Source organism: Lagopus leucura, unplaced genomic scaffold (assembly GCF_019238085.1).
Source record: "Lagopus leucura isolate 7727_CA_CO unplaced genomic scaffold, USGS_WTPT01 Super-Scaffold_100054, whole genome shotgun sequence".
Taxonomy (NCBI): Eukaryota; Metazoa; Chordata; class Aves; order Galliformes; family Phasianidae; genus Lagopus; species Lagopus leucura.
In genome coordinates this window covers 1,043,856-1,063,068 of record NW_024962300.1, presented here as the reverse complement: position 1 = coordinate 1,063,068, position 19,213 = coordinate 1,043,856, and the positions used below count along the sequence as shown (strand labels likewise).

The following is a 19,213-nucleotide window of genomic DNA, read 5'->3' as shown; positions in this document are numbered from 1 at the left end:
GCACGGCGCTGCTCCGCCCCGCTGAGCACGGCACGGCCCGGCCCCAAAGCTCGGCACGGCACGGCGCTCAGCACGGCACGGATCGGCACCGCCCCGCCGTGCGCTGCGCCCAGCACCACCCCGGCACTATAAATACAGGGCGGGCAGCAGAGCTTGGGACTGCTGCGAGCCCATCCGAATTGAGCCCGTCTGAGCCCAGCCGAACCGAACGGAACCGAACCGAGCCATGGACCCTCAGGACTGCACCTGTGCTGCTGGTAAGTGGACGCGACGGGACGCGGTCTGGCTCCTTTCGGCCCGGCTCGTGTCGCTGACGGCTTCTTTCCTGTCCCAGGTGACTCCTGCTCCTGCGCTGGGTCGTGTAAGTGCAAGAACTGCCGCTGCCGGAGCTGCCGTAAGAGTGAGTTGGGGGCTGCGGGGATCCCTGACCCACGGGTGCTTTGGGGGTCCCTGCCCTGTGGTCCTCTGTCCTTCCCCTTTGGGACTCTCATGGAGACCTCCCTCACTCCTCCTTCTCGAGGGAAGCACCCTTCCCCCTGCTCCTGTTGGACCTCCTCCACTTGCTCCTGTAGGAACCCCCATGGACACCCCCTCAGACACCCCCTCACCACCTCTGATGTGCTCCTGTAGAACCCCTTATGAACAGCCCCCCTACCTCCACTTGTTCCTGTAGAACCCCCATGGACACCCCCTCCCTGCCCTCCACTTGCTCCTTTAGGAACCCCAACGAACACCCCCTCCTTGCTCCTGACTTACTCTGGTAGGACCCCCCTATGGACACCCCTGTCCCCGACTTACTCAAGTTGGACTCCCTATGGACAGCCCCCCCCCCAATTTGCTCCTGTAGGACTCCCTATATCCACCTTCCTGCCCCTGACTTGCTCTGTAGGTCTTCCTATGAACAGCCCCCATTTCCCTTGTCTACTTGCTCCTGCAGGACCCCCCATGCACACATTTCCCCCCCCCCACTCCGCTCTCCCTGGAGGTGCCTATCCTGTGGCACTCCTCCGTGTACACCATAGAGCCCCCATGATGATTCCTACCTTCTCCCTGGGAACTCCGCCTCCCTCCTCCCCTATGAAGAGAGAAGGGGAGAATCTCCAACACACAGGACCCCCACGGACCCTTCCAACCCCTTTGGAACCACAGCCCTGCTCCATGGGGATTCCCATTCCCACAGTGTCCCCTGATCCTTCCCCCATATACATATCTCCATTCCCATCCTTCCCACCCCCTAACTCTTGCATTCTCTCCCCAGGCTGCTGCTCCTGCTGCCCTGCCGGCTGCAACAACTGTGCCAAGGGCTGTGTGTGCAAGGAGCCGGCCAGCAGCAAGTGCAGCTGCTGCCACTGAGCCGCCTACCTTGCCTGTAAATAGCCACCATGCTTCGGGGACAGGGTGGGGGTGATGGGGACCACGAGAAAGCTTATTTTTACATGCTTTGTACCGTCCATACCGATGGAGGAAATAAATGAGTTTGGCTGAAGCTGAGCCCTGATGCTGCTTGTGACACCTGTTTGGGTGCTGGGGACTGCACCAAACCCCCTGGGGGCAGTGGTTTGAGGGGACAGAGTGATGTCACGGGGGGAGTTGGGGCACTCTGGGTGCTGTGTCACAGCCCCTGGTGAGGGGGGGTCTCAGGATGCCACGTTGCGGCAGGTGTGAGTACAGCCTGGCTGGCTCCTGCCCTGGGGGGGCAGACAAGGTGGGGGTGCTGGAGGTGTGGGAAGGCGCCTGGCTGCTCTTTTCCTTCCGAAAACACCTGCCAAGTGAAAGTTGGCCCTACCTGTGCCGCAGGGCCCCAGCCTGCCCACGCATGTCTGCTGTGCATCCTGCTGCCATCACACCGTCCCCTGTGGTGGGGATGGCTCAGCCCATTGTTGGGGTCTGGGAGCCGTGTGGGGTGGGTGGCCCTGGACCCCTCATTGAGGGGTGCTGGCTATGGACAAGGTGCTGTCCTGCTCAGCACTCATTTGTCTTGTAAATTAATGCCTTGGCTCCTTACCAGCCGTGCCCTGGGCTGAAGCTGAAGCAGTTCCTGGGGTGTGCTTTGGGGGGGTGTGCTTTGGGGGCCGTGCCTCGCTCTGCCTGCATCTGCAAATGGGAAGGGGGGCTGAAGCTGAAAGGGGGAGCAGTCCGGGGTCCCCTCAAGGTCGTTTATAATTGAAGTCCATTTTTGCTTTGTGCGAATGAAGGTCCTTCAAGGAGGGGTTGGGGACAAGTGGGCGTGGGGGGCTTCAGGGCAGCAAAGAGCCAAACTCATGGGAGTTTGCACAAGTGTCGCTTCATCCTTTCGTGCTTTTAGTGTTTTCGCGCCCGGAGCGCCGTCGCTGACTCACGACCCCCGGCGCCCCTCGGGCCATTTCTCAGTTCGGGAAGCGGCGGGAGACAGCCTCGAACCCGCGGCTCCACAGGCAGAGCTCCCCCACCCCGCCCGTAACGGCGCGCTGTCAGTGTCCGCCTCCTAGCGCCTCAATAAAGTTGTTGTCGCGAGACGTGCTGGAGGGGCGGGATCTAGCTCGGCAGTTCAACCAATGGAAGGCATAGCGTTAGTAAGCGCGACGGCTCGACCAATGGGCTGGCGGGGACGGGTGAGCGCGTGGCCAATGGGGGCGCGCGGCGCGGGCGTGCAGGCGCGGCGGCCGGAGCGGCGGGCAGGTGAGGGGCTGTGGGCGCGGCGGGGTTCGGGCCGACCTCGTTCCTCCCATCCTTCTCCCTCCATTCTCCTGCTCCGGTCCTGAGCTCAGGGCTCACTCCCCTGGACAAGCGCTGAGGCGCGGGGCCTCCTGTGAGGGAAAGGAATGCCCTCAGCGCTGAGGCGAGGTCCGCCCTCCCCCTCGGAGCGCCGGCCGCAGTGCGGGGTTCGGCGGGGGGAGCCGCGCGGGGGGGCGCGGGAGGGCTGGAGGGCTGGAGGGCTGGAGCCGGTGTGAGGGGCCGTTAGGGTTATACCTGCGTGAGAACCGCCGCTCCTTGCGCCCATCCCCAGCTGTGCGCCGGCAAACCAGAGCGGCTTACAGATAACTCGGTGAATGCGTGTGGTTCGTTCATCTGATTCCTTGTTCCTGTGCCGGTGGGGATAGCAAAGGAGACTCGGAGTGGGAGGAGAGGATCTGGACTGCGCCTAAGGAGCGTGAAGTACCGAGCGAAGTGCTGTATTTAATGCGTCTGTCGCCCCGCTGAGGTGGGTGGGAGTCCGGTAAGGGCTGTGCTTGGGAAAGGCGGTGAGATGGCAGATCTGCCGGCCGAGCCCTGTTCTGAGCAGTGGGGATCAGCGGTGTGGGGAGCTTCGAAGTCAGATGGCAGATAAAGGGCAACGCTGACAGTGGTGTGGTGGCATCTACTGGAAGAAAGCACTTACAGTGTGTGCTGCTCAGTGCCACGTTAAGTAATGAGCAAAGTAAGGAGAGCTCTGGCTCTCATTCATCCTTTCTCAGAGTGCTGGAAAAATAACTGAAAGTTAGTGCCTTTAATACCTCAAAAAAAAAAAAAAATCTGTTTTTATTCAGTGCATACTGTAAAAGTTCTAAAAGACCAGCACTTAGTAGCCATGATAAGAGGACTGATCATTTACAAATCTGCCTACAAAGCATACAGGACTGGGAAATTTAAGGATGGCAGCTGAGTGTTAATTGGTGGGTGGTTGAAAAAAACACTGAGTTGAGGAGTTTGTTGCTGTGTGCTCTGTTCAGGACTTTCCTCCATCAGCCCTTTGCTGCAGGGCGTTGTACCAGGTGGAGCATCCCCTCAGGTATCTGTTTTTAATCTGACCCATCCTGATTTCATGTGCTTTTAGTGCAACCAGGACATGGTTTCTGGTTCCCTTTGCTAGGTTTGATTAAATGTTGTGTAGTGCAGGGCGATTTGTTGAAAATGTGCAGTTGTTTGGTCTGCAGTTGGTGCTTTCCCCTTATGGAAATGGAAGATGAGGCAGGAAGAGACCTCGGGAGCAGGACCAGGTGACCTGTGTGTGCTCCTGGTGGGGCTCAGTTGTCTGCACCATTCCCTGTACCACATGCTTGGTCTGTTTAAAAAGCTCCAGTGACAGTGCCTGCATCCTTAGAAGGAAGCTTAATGTCTGTGTAATATCACTGTGTGATATCACAGAAGTGGGACTCATTCGTTCAGTATATACATATGTATACATTCGGCCACCTGCTCTTTGCTTTCAGACTTCACTTAATCACTTCCCATGTCTGTAACGTGGGAATTGTGCTGCTGACTTCCTCTCTGAAACGTTCTGATGTCTGCTTGTGCTGACGCTGCAGCAGAGCTGGGTGTTACTGCTGTTGCTCCTGCAGAGTTGGAGGCCTGCAGGGCTGGCCTATTGCTGGTGCCTGCTCAGCTCAGCAGGCAGAAGCTGCCACGCTATCAGCAAAGTGCCTGAGCTGGGGCAGAAAAGCAAGTCCTCACTCTCATCTGAGATCTTGGCTGTGTGCTTTTCTCTCTTCCTTCTGAAGGGAATGGATGCTGACTTGTCACATGGGTTCTCTGGAGCACCCTGAGGGGGGAATGCTAGATTTTTCCTCTTTGTTTTGTCTTGGGAAGGATCTCTTTGCCCCTGGTTGGATTGTACAGGTTTATCAGCTCTTCTGAATGCAGTGGATGAGGCTTTCCTTCCTTCCTTCCTGTGATTTTTTTTTTTTCTTTCTTTTGGAAGCACCAGAAAAATCTGAATTTGTAGTCAGTCTTTTTAAAGGAGTTAATTGTGTGGCACAGAGGCTGTCAGTGTGTGAAGTACAGCAGCCACTTGCTCACACACGGGAGCGTTTTCAGCTTTAAGCCTTTCTGAAGCTCGTAAGGTGAAATGTTCAACGTGCCCCTGTTTGGAGTACGGCAGCAACAGCGTTCTTCATCAGCTAGCAGCGCAGGGCTCTGCTCTCCGCCATCAGCCAGCACTTATGGTCAGTCTGAACAGAATTAAAAACCTGTCATCATCTTTTCTGATTCCGTTTTGGCTGAAATCCAGCCAACCTGCACAGCTTGTAACATCTATATGCGGTTTTAAATGTTGGGAAAACATTCAATGGGGCTTTTATTGGACGCGCGATTGTAGACTAACGCAGCAGCTTCTATTGATAAGTCATCAAAGTTGTTTTACAGAAGGGCTTTTTCAGCCCTGGCTCCTAGCCCGGGGTCGATCCAGTTTCACAGAAGTTGGTTTAATTTCTGCTATATTTTCTTTCCCTTAGGTGTCAGTTGTTGCACATTCCCCAGCCTGACAGAAAAGCTGCTGTTGCTCTCGTTACTGTGGCAGCAGCTTTCCATCCTGCACAGCGGCATTTGGAGTCACACTGCAGTCTCCCGAATGCAGTAAATTCTGTCAGCATGGAGGCTGAGTGGCTTATGCTGTTACCTGGTCTAAATATTTGAAGTCTGTCCTTTGGAAAAAGCTGCTGTTTGCGCTCTAGAGAGATGTTGAGCTGTCATTCCCAATGCTTGGCTGTAATCACAGGTAGTTGGACTTGCTTCAAAATAACAAGTTTATTCTATATTCGCTGAATTCAGTCTCTGTTTTCCAGAGTCACTGCACTTGTCCTACCTTGGCAGATTTGTGGAACAGGCTGTATGTAGAATTGACATGGAATCTGTGCTTAACAAGTTCAGTCTGGGGAGCTGTTTGTAGTCCCCTGACTCTGTGCTTTTGATTTCAGAGCTCTGAGAAGTTAGTGCCTTCTTATACAACTGGCTTTCCATCTTCTTACGGAGACGAGGAAGCAGACTGGATTGAATCGAATCAAGTTGAAGTCTGTGCTGCTCCTGCAGTCGCTGCTTGCTGCGTTCTGACGGTGTGGGAGCTGTTCTGGTCAGCCTCTGACAGTGCAGGCAGCTTCTGCTGGGGCACGCCGAGTTATTGCAAGTAAACACCGGAAAGATGCTCTGTGCTGCATTGCAGGGCATGGAACTGCTGCCTTCCACCATGCCCCTCTCCTCCCATCTGTCTTGGTGGTGTGCTAGTCTGTTCTAACAAACCCAGTCCCTGCTGTCTCTCCTGAATAGCGAGTCAGTGCAGATAGGGTTGCTGCCTCCCCCAGCAGCTCCTGGTTTTCCACAGGTGGATGAGGAATGGTTGTGGAATTCTCCGTGCCTGGATGGAGGCTGTGGGGCTCATCCTCACACCCAGTGATGGCCACGCGCGATGGGCAGGAGTCACTTCCTGTCCCTCATTGCGAGTGTCTGAGTGAATCGACACACAGTGCTTTGAAGTCGCTCCTTGTCCAGGCACAGAACAGTGCTCTTGCCTCTTGAAGTTGTACTTAGGAATGGTGGAATATCAGGAATATAAAATTGTACTGTTAAAATTGCTTTAGTATAGTTCAAAGAAAATGTAAACCCAAGAAATTCTTGAATTGCAGATGAGTTTTGGTTTGTAAAGATGCGCTGTTTTCTTCTTGATTCAAGGGCTCACTTGAACCAGTTCCTCTTGATTGTATTTTTAAGTTAAAGAGCCAGAGTTAGAGCTTGGGGCCTAATTAGTCTTGTTTGATCTTCAGCACTCTGAGTTAGGGTAAAAAACATAGAAGTGAGACTGTGGCAGAGATTCCTGCAGCACTGTGCAGCAAGGCTGGCTTTCAGTGGTTGTGTCCCACCCCCTTAGGGGTGCAAGGTGTGGGTTTGGCCACAAATCGTGGATCTGGCGCCTAAAGCTGGGAGTTTGGTTTTCGTGTTTCAATAATACAGATGCCATTGCAACTGCGCATCTTTTCCGTGTCGATCCTGAGCACACGTGTTCTTGTCTGCTCCATGAAAATAACCTGCTCCACTCTGAACGTGGATCTGTGTGGTGCACTAATGATGTCATCTGTTACTGCCCTTGCCTTTAGCGTTATTGTTTCTCTGTCTGTTCTCTGTCTTGGTATGTGCAGGCAGCTCTCACAAGCACCGCTAAACCTTTTCTGCATGCATTGAGGGAAGATGCATCTTATGCATTGCAACTGTGTGTACATTTCTTCTGAGTTTTGTTGAGGATTAATAATGTGGTTTAACACATTCTAGTAGACGGCTTGTGGCTGTCTCTGTACATATCTGTGCTTGCCTTTTGCTGTTTATGTAGCATCATGGTTATGTGAGATATATTTTCTGCTGCTATGCATGTGTGCCTGTGCATGTGTATCCCCATGTGCGTGTATGTATGCATGCAGATCCACAAATCTCCATTTATTTTATATATATATATATAAGTACACACATGTGTTTATAAAAACAGATGTATGTGCAGATGCTTTATAGCTGAATTATACCAAATCTTTCACGTGGGTTTCTCCACTTCCTGTTCTTCCCTTTTTGAGCTGTCACACAGTACCTGCATTGCCTTTCTGACAGACCATGGATCTGCATTCGGGACGTCGTCCTGCTTGGCAAAGCGCTCTGAGAGCACTTAGAAGTATTTGCTTGATGTTGAGGTGGTGTCTCTGCCTGTCCTCCCAAAGGGTGCTTAGGAATGGTGGAATATCAGGAATACAAAATTATACTGTTAAAATGCTTTGGTATAGTTGACAGTGCTTGGGGAGGAAGGATGGAACAGAGTTCTATTCTAGAAGAGCAGCTCTTGCTGGTCTCTCTGAGTGCCTGTAGGTGTAGAAGCTGTTTATAGCTGAAGAGTTTTCTCAAATGTTCTCTTTTTCTCTGAAGGCTTCTGAGCATCTTGGATAAAGACTGCAGCAGAAATGGACACGGAAGGCTTTGGAGAGCTGCTCCAGCAGGCGGAACAGCTTGCGGCTGAGACTGAGGGCATCTCTGAGCTCCCTCATATGGAACGCAACCTGCAGGAGATCCAGCAGGCTGGGGAGCGCCTGCGTTCCCGCACCCTGACCCGCACCTCCCAGGAGACTGCAGATGTGAAGGCGTAAGTGCTGAGCAGTGGAGGTGGAATGCAGAGGGCACGGACTGTTTGCAGGTTTGGTTTCTAACGTGTGGGGAGCCTTGCCAGGAGGATGCACCCAGGAGAAACAGAATTACTGCAAAGCTGTTTTCTTGCCTACTCCTTGCTTACAAAAGGAGAAAAAAAAAAAAAAAAAAGTAACAGAGGGTTTAATCTGAGAATCTACCATTCCCAGGTACTAAAGCCAAAAAGCGCAGTACTTTGTTCTGGCTGCTGCTGGAGACTATTAGCAACATGCTGTACAATTTTTCTATCGGAAGGATTTGGCAGATGTGCGGTACTGCAGTGGAACAGCAGAAAGTGTTTGATGGAGCTGAAGTGGTTAGATACATACATGTAGCTGTTCAGGGTTTGGTTTTGTGCGTCTTTCATAATAACTGGAAACACTGCACATGACTAGCTGCTGATATAACCATCACCAGCATGCTGGGTTTAGAGTTCTTAGCAGTAGCCCTGTCTGTTCTGTGCTGCTCTCATAGCTGTACGATTTCTTCCTTACAGGTCTGTTCTTCTTGGGTCCAGAGGGCTCGATATATCTCATATCTCTCAGCGGTTAGAGAGTCTAAGTGCAGCCACTACATTTGAGCCTCTTGAACCTGTGAAGGACACTGACATCCAGGTAGGAAATCATACTCCCCTTGTAACTGCTATCCCTGTGCTGCGATTCAAAGCTCTTCTGAAGCTCCTGTGGAAGTAATTTTGCTCTGAGGATATTGTGGAAATAGTCTTGCACTTGTGGCCTTTGCAGAGCTGTCTTTGTTGGCTCTGCCAGCATAAATTGCAGAGGGACACCTCTCATAATTTTGAGGCCTCTTAAAATATCTGATCGGAAGAACAAATGTAGAACCACTTGGGAATTTCAAGGTGTTGGAGGTAGTTAATGTGCTGCAGTGGCAATGCTCAGTCATGGCTTAAAGTACCTGGTGGGAAGGCAGGACCAACCCAGGGGAGTTCTGGTGTGAGCAGTGCACCTGAGTGACTGGAAGGGGTAGAGCCAGGATCCACCTATTCCCAGCCCTCATTTTAGGGTTGGCAGTGGAGGGAAGGCATCTCTTTGCCGGAGATCACTGCCTGTCTGAGGCCTTTTTGTGGTAAGCAGCTCTTTTCCTTCATTTCTGCATCCATGGCTGCTGCACGTTCTCTTTTGCTGTAGCCAAAGACTTTGCCACCATGCTACTATTCCAGTACTTTCCATCCCATTATAGCATTACGTATGCAAAGGAGGTGAGTATGGCTTTTTCTTTTGCTGCATCTCAGACAACCTTGTCCAGATGGTAGACTGACTTTGTCACGTTTCCTACTCTTTACCGGTGTTAATCTATGGGAAAGTTCACAAGATTCTCTCGTGAACATCTCCAGGTGTCTTAAGAATTGTGACCCATCTATTTTGCTTTATGGTACTGGTCTGACCTTATAGAATGTTTGTGCGCTGTTGTTTTTTTTTTTTTTTTTTTTTATGAAGAAGAATTCTGCAATATTCATTACTCACTTAAGAGCTGGTTACGGAATTGACATCAGGGGTTGTTTCCAAAATAAACAGTAGTCCGAATTATTGGTTAACCATTTGAAAACTTATGTTATCGCTCCTTGCTGATAGATGGCAGACGTAGGGACGTCAAAAGAGTTGTAAGCTCTTATTTTTCACAGAAGAAATATGCCCTTAAATGTCCTCTCTTCAGAAGAGAATTCTCTATGAGGAAGGGAGGTGAAGAGATATTGTGTTGTCTATGTATCATCTCAGTGTTTGGTGCTGTTTTATTTTGTGTGGACAGGCTTTGGTTTCATTCAGATGTTAGGAGCTTTGTGGTCTCCTGCCTTCAGATGGATTTACTTAATCTCCTGTGCTCCTAGGACCACAGCCTTTACTGTAGTAGTAGTGTGTGCCTTGGGTCCTAAGGAAGGGAGGTGTTCCCTTGCAGTGCTCCTGGGGCTGTGTTTGGTTCTTGTGCAAACGTCTTTACCTCTGTGCTGAGGAAGATCATGGAACAGATCCTCCTGGAACCTACGCTAAGGCACGTGGGAGAGAGGGAGGTGATGCAAGGGAAGGCTCTCTGATGTCATTGATTGGGCTTCGGTCTCCCACAACATCCTTCTGTGCAAATTGGAAAGATGTGGATTTGACAGGAGGACTGACTGCTCAATGAATGAGGACGTGGTCGTAAAATCTGGTTGTAAAATTGTACAAAGAGCACTGATCTCTGTGCAGACACTGAGCCAAACGGTGTTGCTCAGGAGTCAGTACTAGGACCAGTTTTCTTTGATATCTTCATCGATGATATCAACAGTGGGATTGAGTGCACCTTCAGCTAGTGTGTGGATGACACCAAGCTGTGTGATGAGGCTGATGTGCCTGAGGGGTGGGAATGCCATCCAGAGAGACCCAGACAGCCTGAGCAGTGGGCTTAGGAGAACCTCATGAAGTTCAACAGGTGCGAGGTTTGCACCTGGGTCATAGCAACCCTCAAATGCAATACAAGCTGGGGGACAGAAGGATGGAGCACAGCCCCCCTGAAAAGGACCTGGGGGCACTGGTGGGTGGCAGCTGGACATGAGGCAGCAGTGTGCCCTCACACCCACACAGCCAACCGTACCCTGGGCTGCATCCAAAGCAGTGCAGCCAGCAGGGCAGGGAGGGGATGTGCCCCTCTGCTCTGTGCTGTGAGACCTCGCCTGGAGCACTGCGTCCAGATGGGAGTGCTCAGTACAGAAAGACACGGACCTGTTGGAGAGCATCCAGAGGAGGGCCACAGAAATGACCCGAGGGATGGAGCGCCTCCGTACAGGGACAGGCTGAGAGCTGGGGCTGTGCAGCATGTGGAAGGGAAAGGCTGCAGGGAGAGCTGAGAGCAGCCTTCAGCATCTAAAGGGGCTGCAAGAAAGAAGGGGATGACTCTTTAGTGGGCTCTGTTGTGACAGGACAAGGGGAAATGATTCAAACCAAGAGAGGGGAGATGTAGACTTGAGTATAAAGAAACAGGGTTTTTTTTAATGTAAGGATTGAGAAGCACTGGCACAGGCTGTCCAGAGAGGTGCTGCTGCCCCATCCCTGCAGACTGGTCATCCAAGGTCAGGCTGTATGGGGCTCTGAGCACTGCTGGAGCTGTGGATGTTCCTGCTCAGTGCAGGGAGTGGGAGCAGGTGGCCTTTAAGGTCCCTTCCAACTCAGACCATTCTGTGACTCTTTAAAATTGGCCCATTTGCATCTTCAGGTGCTAAAATGCCTCTGTTTCTAGCTGTTTGTAGCTGGTAACTGTTGAGTCACAGCCTGAGGAAAGGACCGGGTCAGCCCTGGGAGCACAGGTGAAGGCAGTTCAGCTGTGAGACAGGAAGGGATGGAGCCTGGCTGCACCTCTCCTAAACCTCTTTTAAGGGCTGGCTGCCACTGGGGAAGGATCTCCTGGGGATCCCACCTTGGTGAAGCTTTGTCCTGTGAACCTGGAATCTTCTGATACAGGTGGGCAATCTTCTTCCACTTCCTTTATGGCACGTTTCTGTTGTGCCAGTCCTTCTGTCACTGCACTTCTGTTGTAATGCATTTCCCACTGTGATCTGTCCAACTGCTCCACTAGCCATCATTTACAATCTATCTTTTTGCTACCAAAGTTAAGCACTTTTGTTCAGTGAGACAGTTTGAAAGGGAAACGTTTTGAAATACAAATTGAGCACTTTTTTCCCTAGCGTGAATTTAATTGGCTGAACTTTTTTCTGGCTTATTTCTCACTGATTTTTGACTTTCAGCATAGTAGAACTTGATGCAAAGAACGTGTATGTGTGTATGCATATAAATGTAGTGTAGTAAATAAGAAATATCTCACTCATTGTTTTTGTACTTTAAGATGCAGTGCAAATATGCTTTTTACGTAAGCTTGATACAGTGAGTATGGATACATTTCTTAAACAGGATAAGAGAGTTGTTTCAAATTTATCATTAAAGGCAGTGATGAATTGAAAATCAATGTGTTTAGATGGTGAAATCAGCCAGTGAGATTCAGCCTTTCCTTTAGGAAAACAGCTAAAAAGTACAAATGAAAAGCAGGATTAAAGTCGATAACTTAAATCAGATTTCACTGTTTGCTGCTTTGGGTCACGATTAGTGCCAGCGATTTGATCAGTGATCACTTCAATTTAAATCTAACTTCTCATGTCTGAGGCCTAATGCACATGTGCTTTGAGTCCTCAAGTTTTTTTGCAGACCGTGTGAGGAAAGCACTCCTGCTAAGTTTGCTACAGGTGATGTGCAGGTGGTGTGCGTGGCGAGGTGCTCTGCTTCAGGTGACTGGGCTCCCATAGGGCACGTGAGTGTGAAATGCTTTGCCCTGCTTGTTTTGGCAGTTAGCAACTGCAAGGTTTTTTTTTTCTGCAGCTTTGCAGAACATCATCCTTTCCTTTGTCAGGGGATATTTGCAGTCACATCTCAAGCTGTCTGGCTGATGTTGACAATGGTTTGTTGTCTGAATTTGGACAAGTCTCTGTGCTTGTCTGGAGGCTCTGGTGCACAGTTCTCGACAGCAGGGTTTGTCCTTCCCAAGTCGTTTTTGGTAACTTCTTGTCAGTTATGTAAGAAGGCCTTTGTGCTGTACATTACCCTGAGTTTTCTTCTGTCAGCCAGGTAGATCTTAAAGTTATTTGACGCTTTTGATAAGAACTCAGTACAAAAGCTTCCTATGTTACTTTCTCTTATGGTTGTATTGGGATAGGTTATCATTCTCCCTAGCTAATTGCTTTCCTCAGGCTTCTCCAGATTCACTGTGTTTATCTGGGGTCAGATACAGCTGTCTCTTTATGCTGTGTAGAACTCTGTTTCCATAGCTTGTTCCAATTACTTCCTGGAGAGCAGCATGCAGGTGATACAAGGAATGGATCTTCTCCAGGACCGGACTGTTCCTCTGCTGATACGCAGTATTCACATGGGCATACTCTCAGGTTTTAGTTCTGGGGGTTGAGAGAAGCAGTTCTGCCCTGCATCAACACTGCAGCCAGCATTAATTCTACCACTCCTATTTTTTTAATCAGCAAAAATAAGCTTTGCTCACAGCTTACCTGCGTCATAGATTGAGCTGCTCTTTCTTTGCTGCATTTTGTTTTCTTGATGCTCAGTGATACTCTCAGGCTGGTATGGTTTGCAGCAAGTTTGTCCAGCTTTAAATCCTGTCTGAAACTTGTTTATATCATCTCTAGACCCGTCAGCACTTACGCTGCTGTTAGATGTGTAGCGTCCCTCAAGCTGAAATTTGTGCAGTTAATGCTATCCCTTCATAAATACTTCACAGCATCGGCTCGTTCTGAGGCTGAAACTTCTTCTTTTCCTTTTTTTTTTTTTTTTTCAGGTAAAACCTGAAGCTGCAAGTGCTCTTTTCTTTCCTGTAAAGCTGCAGTGCTGTGCTGATACAGCCTACCAGTGCCATGCTGCAGGGGCAGCTGATGTCCCTGGAGGTGGATGTGGCACTGATGCCAGAGGCACAGCTCTGGTCTGTAGGCTTTGCTGATAACTGCACTTGAGCAAGGGTTACCAATTTTAAATGGTTATTGTATGAATGTTACGTTGTTACTGACTGAAGTTCCATTGAAGCTCTTAGAGCATGATAATGCTCTTTGGACTTCCTGCCATGCTCTCCCACGTCATGGTAATTGCATCTGTGCTAACAGCAGCGAAAGAACTTGCTGGTTTCCCTGACAGTCTGCTTGAGCTTCTCCATCATTCTTGCTGAAAGTATTTACTTACTGACTGTTCCTTCTCATATTGCCATCTATTCTAGCAGACTGTATGTGGGCAGCATAGAGAGATTTGCTGGAATATCAGCACTGCAGAGGGAGAATTCCAGGAAATACCTTGCTGCTTCTCAAGAGAGTCAGATACAGCATAAACATCAGGGAGGAGTGTACTGGGGCATGATGTTGTGAGGCATCCAGAAGGCATTAAGAGAATCTAGGAATTCACCTTAATAGATGCCTCAGGTTGGATTAATAGAAAAGAGACTTTCTGTACAGAGCCTCTTTTAAACCTGTACTCCATAGTGCTGACTAAAAAGAAATGCACCAAATTGCAGCTCAATTAATTATCTGAATTATTTATCAGTTGTAAAATGTAAATTGCTTGTACATAAAGGGGTTGTGAGTCCAGGAAATGTCTCCCACTGGAGCAGTAGGCCAGGAAGATTATGGACGAGATTCTATGTGTGCCACTGAATTAGAGGGATTTGTATTTTTCCTTTCTCCTTTCAAAGACTGTTTTTAAACCATATGCAAAACAGCAGACGTTTCTCATAGCAAATCCATTTCATTGCCTCAAGTTTATTAAGACCCAGATTTTTGAAATTCTAATTGTTGGTAAGCCCTCGTTTGACAAAATCTCTTCTTAGTTGAAAATGCCAGTTAAGTGATTCTTGGTGGTCCTTAACAGAGCACAGGTAGATGCACATCTCTCCTCTTTTTTGTTTCTGTTCATGTAGGTGAGGCTGATGCGAGCTGATCTCTGTGAAGATGAGGTGTGTGTGCATCAATGTGATGCTGATGTTCTCAGTTCTGTAGAGGTGAACTGTGATGTCCTCTTGCAGTGAGAGCTGTTGTAGCAGACCTCTGGCCCTGGAAATGGCAGCAAGAGGAGGAATCATTACAAGTGCATGGAAAGGCTGCACAGTTGCAATGCATACGAAATGGCTTGTGCATTTATTTCATCTTTGGATGTCAGAGTTTGAGTGCTGCTCTCGTAAACGTGCTGAGGGTATGTGGTGGGGTTAGCTGCAGCATCAGAATCACAGAATCACAGAATCACCCGGGTTGGAAGGGACCCCAAGGATCATGTAGTTCCAACCCCCCTGCCTAGCAGGGCCACCAAACATACACATTCAGATCAGGTTGCCCAGGACCCCGTCCAACCTGGCCTTAAACACGTCCAAGGACGGGGCATCCACAACCTCCCTGGGCAGCCCGTTCCAGGGCCTAACCACTCTCCTAGTAAAGAACTTCCCCCTAACATCCAACCTAAATCTTCCCTCCTTCAACTTAAAACCATTTCCCCTAGTCCTGCTGTTATCAGCCCTTTTGAAGAGTTTACTCCCCTCCTGGGTGTAGGTTCCCTTCAGGTATTGATAGGCTGCAATGAGGTCACCCCGCAGCCTTCTCTTCTCCAGGCTGAACAAGCCCAACTCCCTCAGCCTGTCCCCATAGGGGAGGTGCTCCAGCCCCCTGATCATCTTAGTCACCCTCCTCTGGACCCTTTCCAAAATCTCAATGTCTTTCTTGTACTGAGGGCTCCACACCTGGACACAGTACTCCAGATGGGGCCTCACAAGAGCCGAGTAGAGAGGGACAATCACCTCCCTGTCCCTGCTGGCCACCCCTCTCCTGATGGAGCCCAGGATCCCATTTGCCTTTTGAGCTGCCAGAGCGCACTGCTGGCTCATATTCAGTCTCTCGTCCATCAGGACCCCCAGGTCCTTCTCTGCCGAGCTGCTCTCAAGGACCACTCCTCCCAGCCTGTACAGGTGCCTGGGGTTCTTCCGGCCCAAATGCAAAACCTTGCACTTTGCCGTGTTGAACCTCATCAGGTTCACCCGAGCCCAGCCCTCCAGCCTGTCGAGGTCCCTCTGAATGGCATCCCTTCCTTCCACCGTTATCAACCGCACCACTCAGCTTGGTGTCGTCAGCAAACTTGCTGAGGGTGCACTCAATTCCCTCATCGATGTCATTAATAAAGATGTTAAAGAGCACCAGTCCCAACACAGACCCTTGGGGGACACCACTTGTTACCGGCCTCCACCTGGACATAGAGCCATTGACCACCACCCTCTGTCTGTGGCCTTTCAACCAATTGCTTATCCATCGGGTCATCCACCCATCAAATCCACTTCCCTCCAATTTGGAGATGAGGATGTGGTGGGGGACCATGTCAAAGGCCTTGCTCAGGTCCAGGTAAATGACATCGGTCGCCTTCCCTTCGTCCACCAATGCCGTCACTCCATCATAGAAGGCCACAAGATTAGTTAGGCATGACCTTCCTTTGGTGAAGCCGTGCTGGCTGTCTCGGATCACATGCTCATTCTTTATGTGACCAAGCATGTTGTCCAGGAGGATCTGTTCCATGATCTTCCCAGGCACGGAGGTGAGACTCACCGGCCTGTAGTTCCCCGGGTCCTCCCTGCTCCCCTTCTTGTATATGGGAGTGACATGACCCTTCCTCCAGTCATTCGGGACCTCACCTGACAGCCACGACTTCTCAAATATGATGGAGAGCGGCTCGGCAACCACCTTAGCCAGCTCCTTCAGGACCCTGGGATGCACGCCATCCGGCCCCATAGACTTGTATTCATTCAGTCTAAGGAGGCACTCTCGGACTTGCTCTGCCCTTACAGTGGGGAGGGATTTACCTCCTTGGTCCCCACATAGAGGTTTGGGGATGCAGGGTTCAGGGACGTGAAAAAGACTAGAATCCTGGCCACCAGTGAAGACCGAGGTGAAGAACTCATTCAGCACCTCAGCTTTCTCTTCATCTGTTGAAGCCAGTTCTCCTTTTAAATTTACTAAAGTAGGTACGCCCATTTTGGCCTGTCTCTTCTGGCCAATGTACCTGTAGAAGGTTTTCTTATTGTTTTTCACGTCCCTTGCCAAGTTCAGTTCTGCCTGCGCCTTGGCTTCCCTGATCCCACGTCCCATCAGGACCCGATACATATCTACTAAGGCTTTTTGGCAGATTGCAGTCTGTGTGCTCTGTATGTAGCGGTGGTTTGGTGGTAGATTGGTCTTCTCGTATGTGTTTTAAAGCCTCGTAAGCCCAAAGTCAATTTTAAGAAATGATATCGCCCTATTAAGGCTTGGTCAAGCTCTCTGCATCTCCTTGAAATGGATCCCAGAAACAGACGCAGCTCCCCTCGCTTGTGCTGTTTTACCTGTTTAGGAAGCTCAAGGGAAATGTTGGCCTTCAGTGAGGCTGTTCCCCTCTGTACAGCAGCTTCACCTGGAGCTTCTGAGCTAGACACAACTGAAATTAACGATTGCATACCAGGGTTTCTTTCTGTTTTCTGGGCATGGGTATTTATTGTCTGAATAGCTCTTTAGAGCTCCAAGTACAGAAAGAAGAGCTTTTGTCTAAATGAAGGCAGGAGGTTAAACTCCAAATCCTTCTAGGCGGCCTCTGAGGCAGACTGAAATTATCTGGGATTTCTTTGCATTTTGCAGTCTGCTGTAAGCAGGCTTTGTACCAGGAGCAGCTGTGACTCCTTGTTCTGATGTTGTTCCTGAGGTAGGCCATGGTCCTGAGATGCCCACCTCAGCTCTGTGTGTTCTGGCTGTGTGTGCATGCTGTGTGTGCCTTTGGAAAGTCCTGAGCTCTGACATCAGGTGCTGAAAGGCTGTTGTCCAACCTCCCAGTCTGGGCTGCTATGTTTTATATTGTCATTTGTGATACGTTTTGTGGTATCCACTAGAATCACACCAAAGCCTGTGGTAATCTACCAAAGTGTAACTAAAATCGGAGATAAGAAATGGAAATGCTGACACAACCTTAAAGGGGCAGCCTCAAGTGCTGTTCACCCTCCGTTGTTTGCATTAGCTTAGCCTGAAAATGCATTTTTCCTTTTACAGATTTTTGTCCTTTCCAATTTGCCAAACATTGATTTCTGCCCCCCAAGTCCTTCAGTTCTAATGGAGCTTGAAATTAAGGTGGCTTTATTTTTCTGTTGCTTCCTTGTTCATGCTAATCAATGATGCCAGCACAGCTGTGGGGGCCTTTTAACCATTGTAGAGCCAGGACACTGAGCACGAGTGGATAATCTTCTACCTTGTTTGTCTTAGGGTCAGTTGTTAGCTGCTGTTTTTTTTTGTGTGCATTTTTGTAGCTCTAATGAAGAATTTATCTGTGGTCATAGTTGTGGATTCTCAGAAGCTTTAGAAATCTTATGCTCCCAAAGCAGTTCTCCATGCAGATTCTTGGAAGTCACTTTTTTTTTCCTTCTCACTAGAAGTGCATGCTGGGATCAAGGCCTTTGGGTATTTCTTGTCGATCTCATCCAGAATTGGACCCTAATGTTTGCATTTAGGCATGTAAATCATGAATATAAATATCCTGGTAATTAAATGTGTCCAGAGACAGTTTAAACGCAACTGAAGAAAGCAGTGGTGTGGAATGAATGAGCATTTTGACGTGCAGCAAATGGAGCACTGTGCCGAGGGACCTGGATCTAAGAAATATAAATCACCACAAAGAAGGGAGAAATGTGGAACCCATCAGTGAGATGAGGGATCTTCTGCACTGTGCAACAGCGTTACATGGAGCTGTGCAGGAGCACTGCCTGCCCGCGGGTCTGCAGGGCACTGAGATGCGCAGAGCCTTTTGCAGCAGGCAGTCTTTGTGGGGCTGCCGAGGGCTGGGTGGCTCAGCTGCCACCTCCTGGACCCCAGGGCTGCTCCAGGTGGGCAGGATGGCCCCGATCCTCCCAGCACTCTCCTAGAGTGCTCCGGGAGGTGCTGAGGTGTGTCCAGTCGATGGCGTCAAAGAGTGCAGGTGCAGGGTTCTCTGGTTTGCAGCTGGCTGGTAAAATGACAGGCAAACAGCTCCTCTACCACTGAAAGGTGAGTAAATAATGTTGTATAAAAGGAGGAGGGAGGAAAAGCCCCAAACATTGGTACGTGTTTAGGATTCTTGGTTTTGTGGGAGGTTTTTTTTTTGCACGTTATTTTTTCCTGTATGTGCTTAGTTTACATCTAAGCAGCAATTTTCTCTGCTTCTCATCACCGGTTTAATAACACAAATCAGTACTGCAGTTTTAAATCACCCTGGCCTTATTAACCTTAAAGCTTGTGTGAGGAAGACCACAGCACAGTTGAGGTGGGATACTTTATGGCATCTCTCTCCAGTATTCCATTAGTTATCCAAATCGCCCTCACTCGGTAGGCGTGATACTGAACTGTTTGCATTTTATTGTTTGCCAACTGGAGTCTTTATGTAGGGATCTTCCAGTTCAGTGTGATTCTGATTGTGAATCCTAGGGGTTAGGAATGGGGAAAGATGTGGCCTGCCCCTTCTTCTCCTGTATTGGGTAAGAAGAGAGTGAGAGAGCACGAGAGAGGAATTTCCAAATGTTATACTAACACAAGGTCATGAGCTGGAGGAATTGAGGCCACTTGTTCTAGTAGCTATGTTTATTGGTCCATTTAAATTCTGCTCCATTCTAGCACATCTTATATTTCATGTCTGCTTACTCAGATACATTCTTTGCATGTATCAAATAAGTACGACTGTTGACTTCTAATAAACACCTTTGAAGTATCCGTCGTAAACATCTTAAAATGGAGACTGGATTTTGAGTCACAACACTTGGCTTCATCCCCCACCCCTTG

The 19,213-nt window shown here is 49.4% G+C and overlaps 1 protein-coding gene across 3 annotated transcripts in view; it reads left to right on the top strand.

Annotated features, from left to right (window-relative positions):
• Positions 1-2,624: 2,624 nt before the first annotated feature.
• The window catches only part of NUP93 (nucleoporin 93), a 77,045-nt gene continuing 60,456 nt past the window's right edge, over positions 2,625-19,213 (top strand). The window contains exons 1-3 of one of the 3 annotated variants that reach the window (XM_042886104.1): positions 2,625-2,658; positions 7,630-7,843; positions 8,381-8,498. In XM_042886104.1, the coding sequence (XP_042742038.1) occupies positions 7,665-7,843; positions 8,381-8,498 (297 nt within the window). In that variant the 5' untranslated portion in view covers positions 2,625-2,658; positions 7,630-7,664. Of the gene's footprint in view, positions 2,659-2,787; positions 2,824-3,012; positions 3,182-7,629; positions 7,844-8,380; positions 8,499-19,213 lie in introns of those variants that run through there. The other 2 variants (XM_042886107.1, XM_042886106.1) reach the window with 2 other exon arrangements.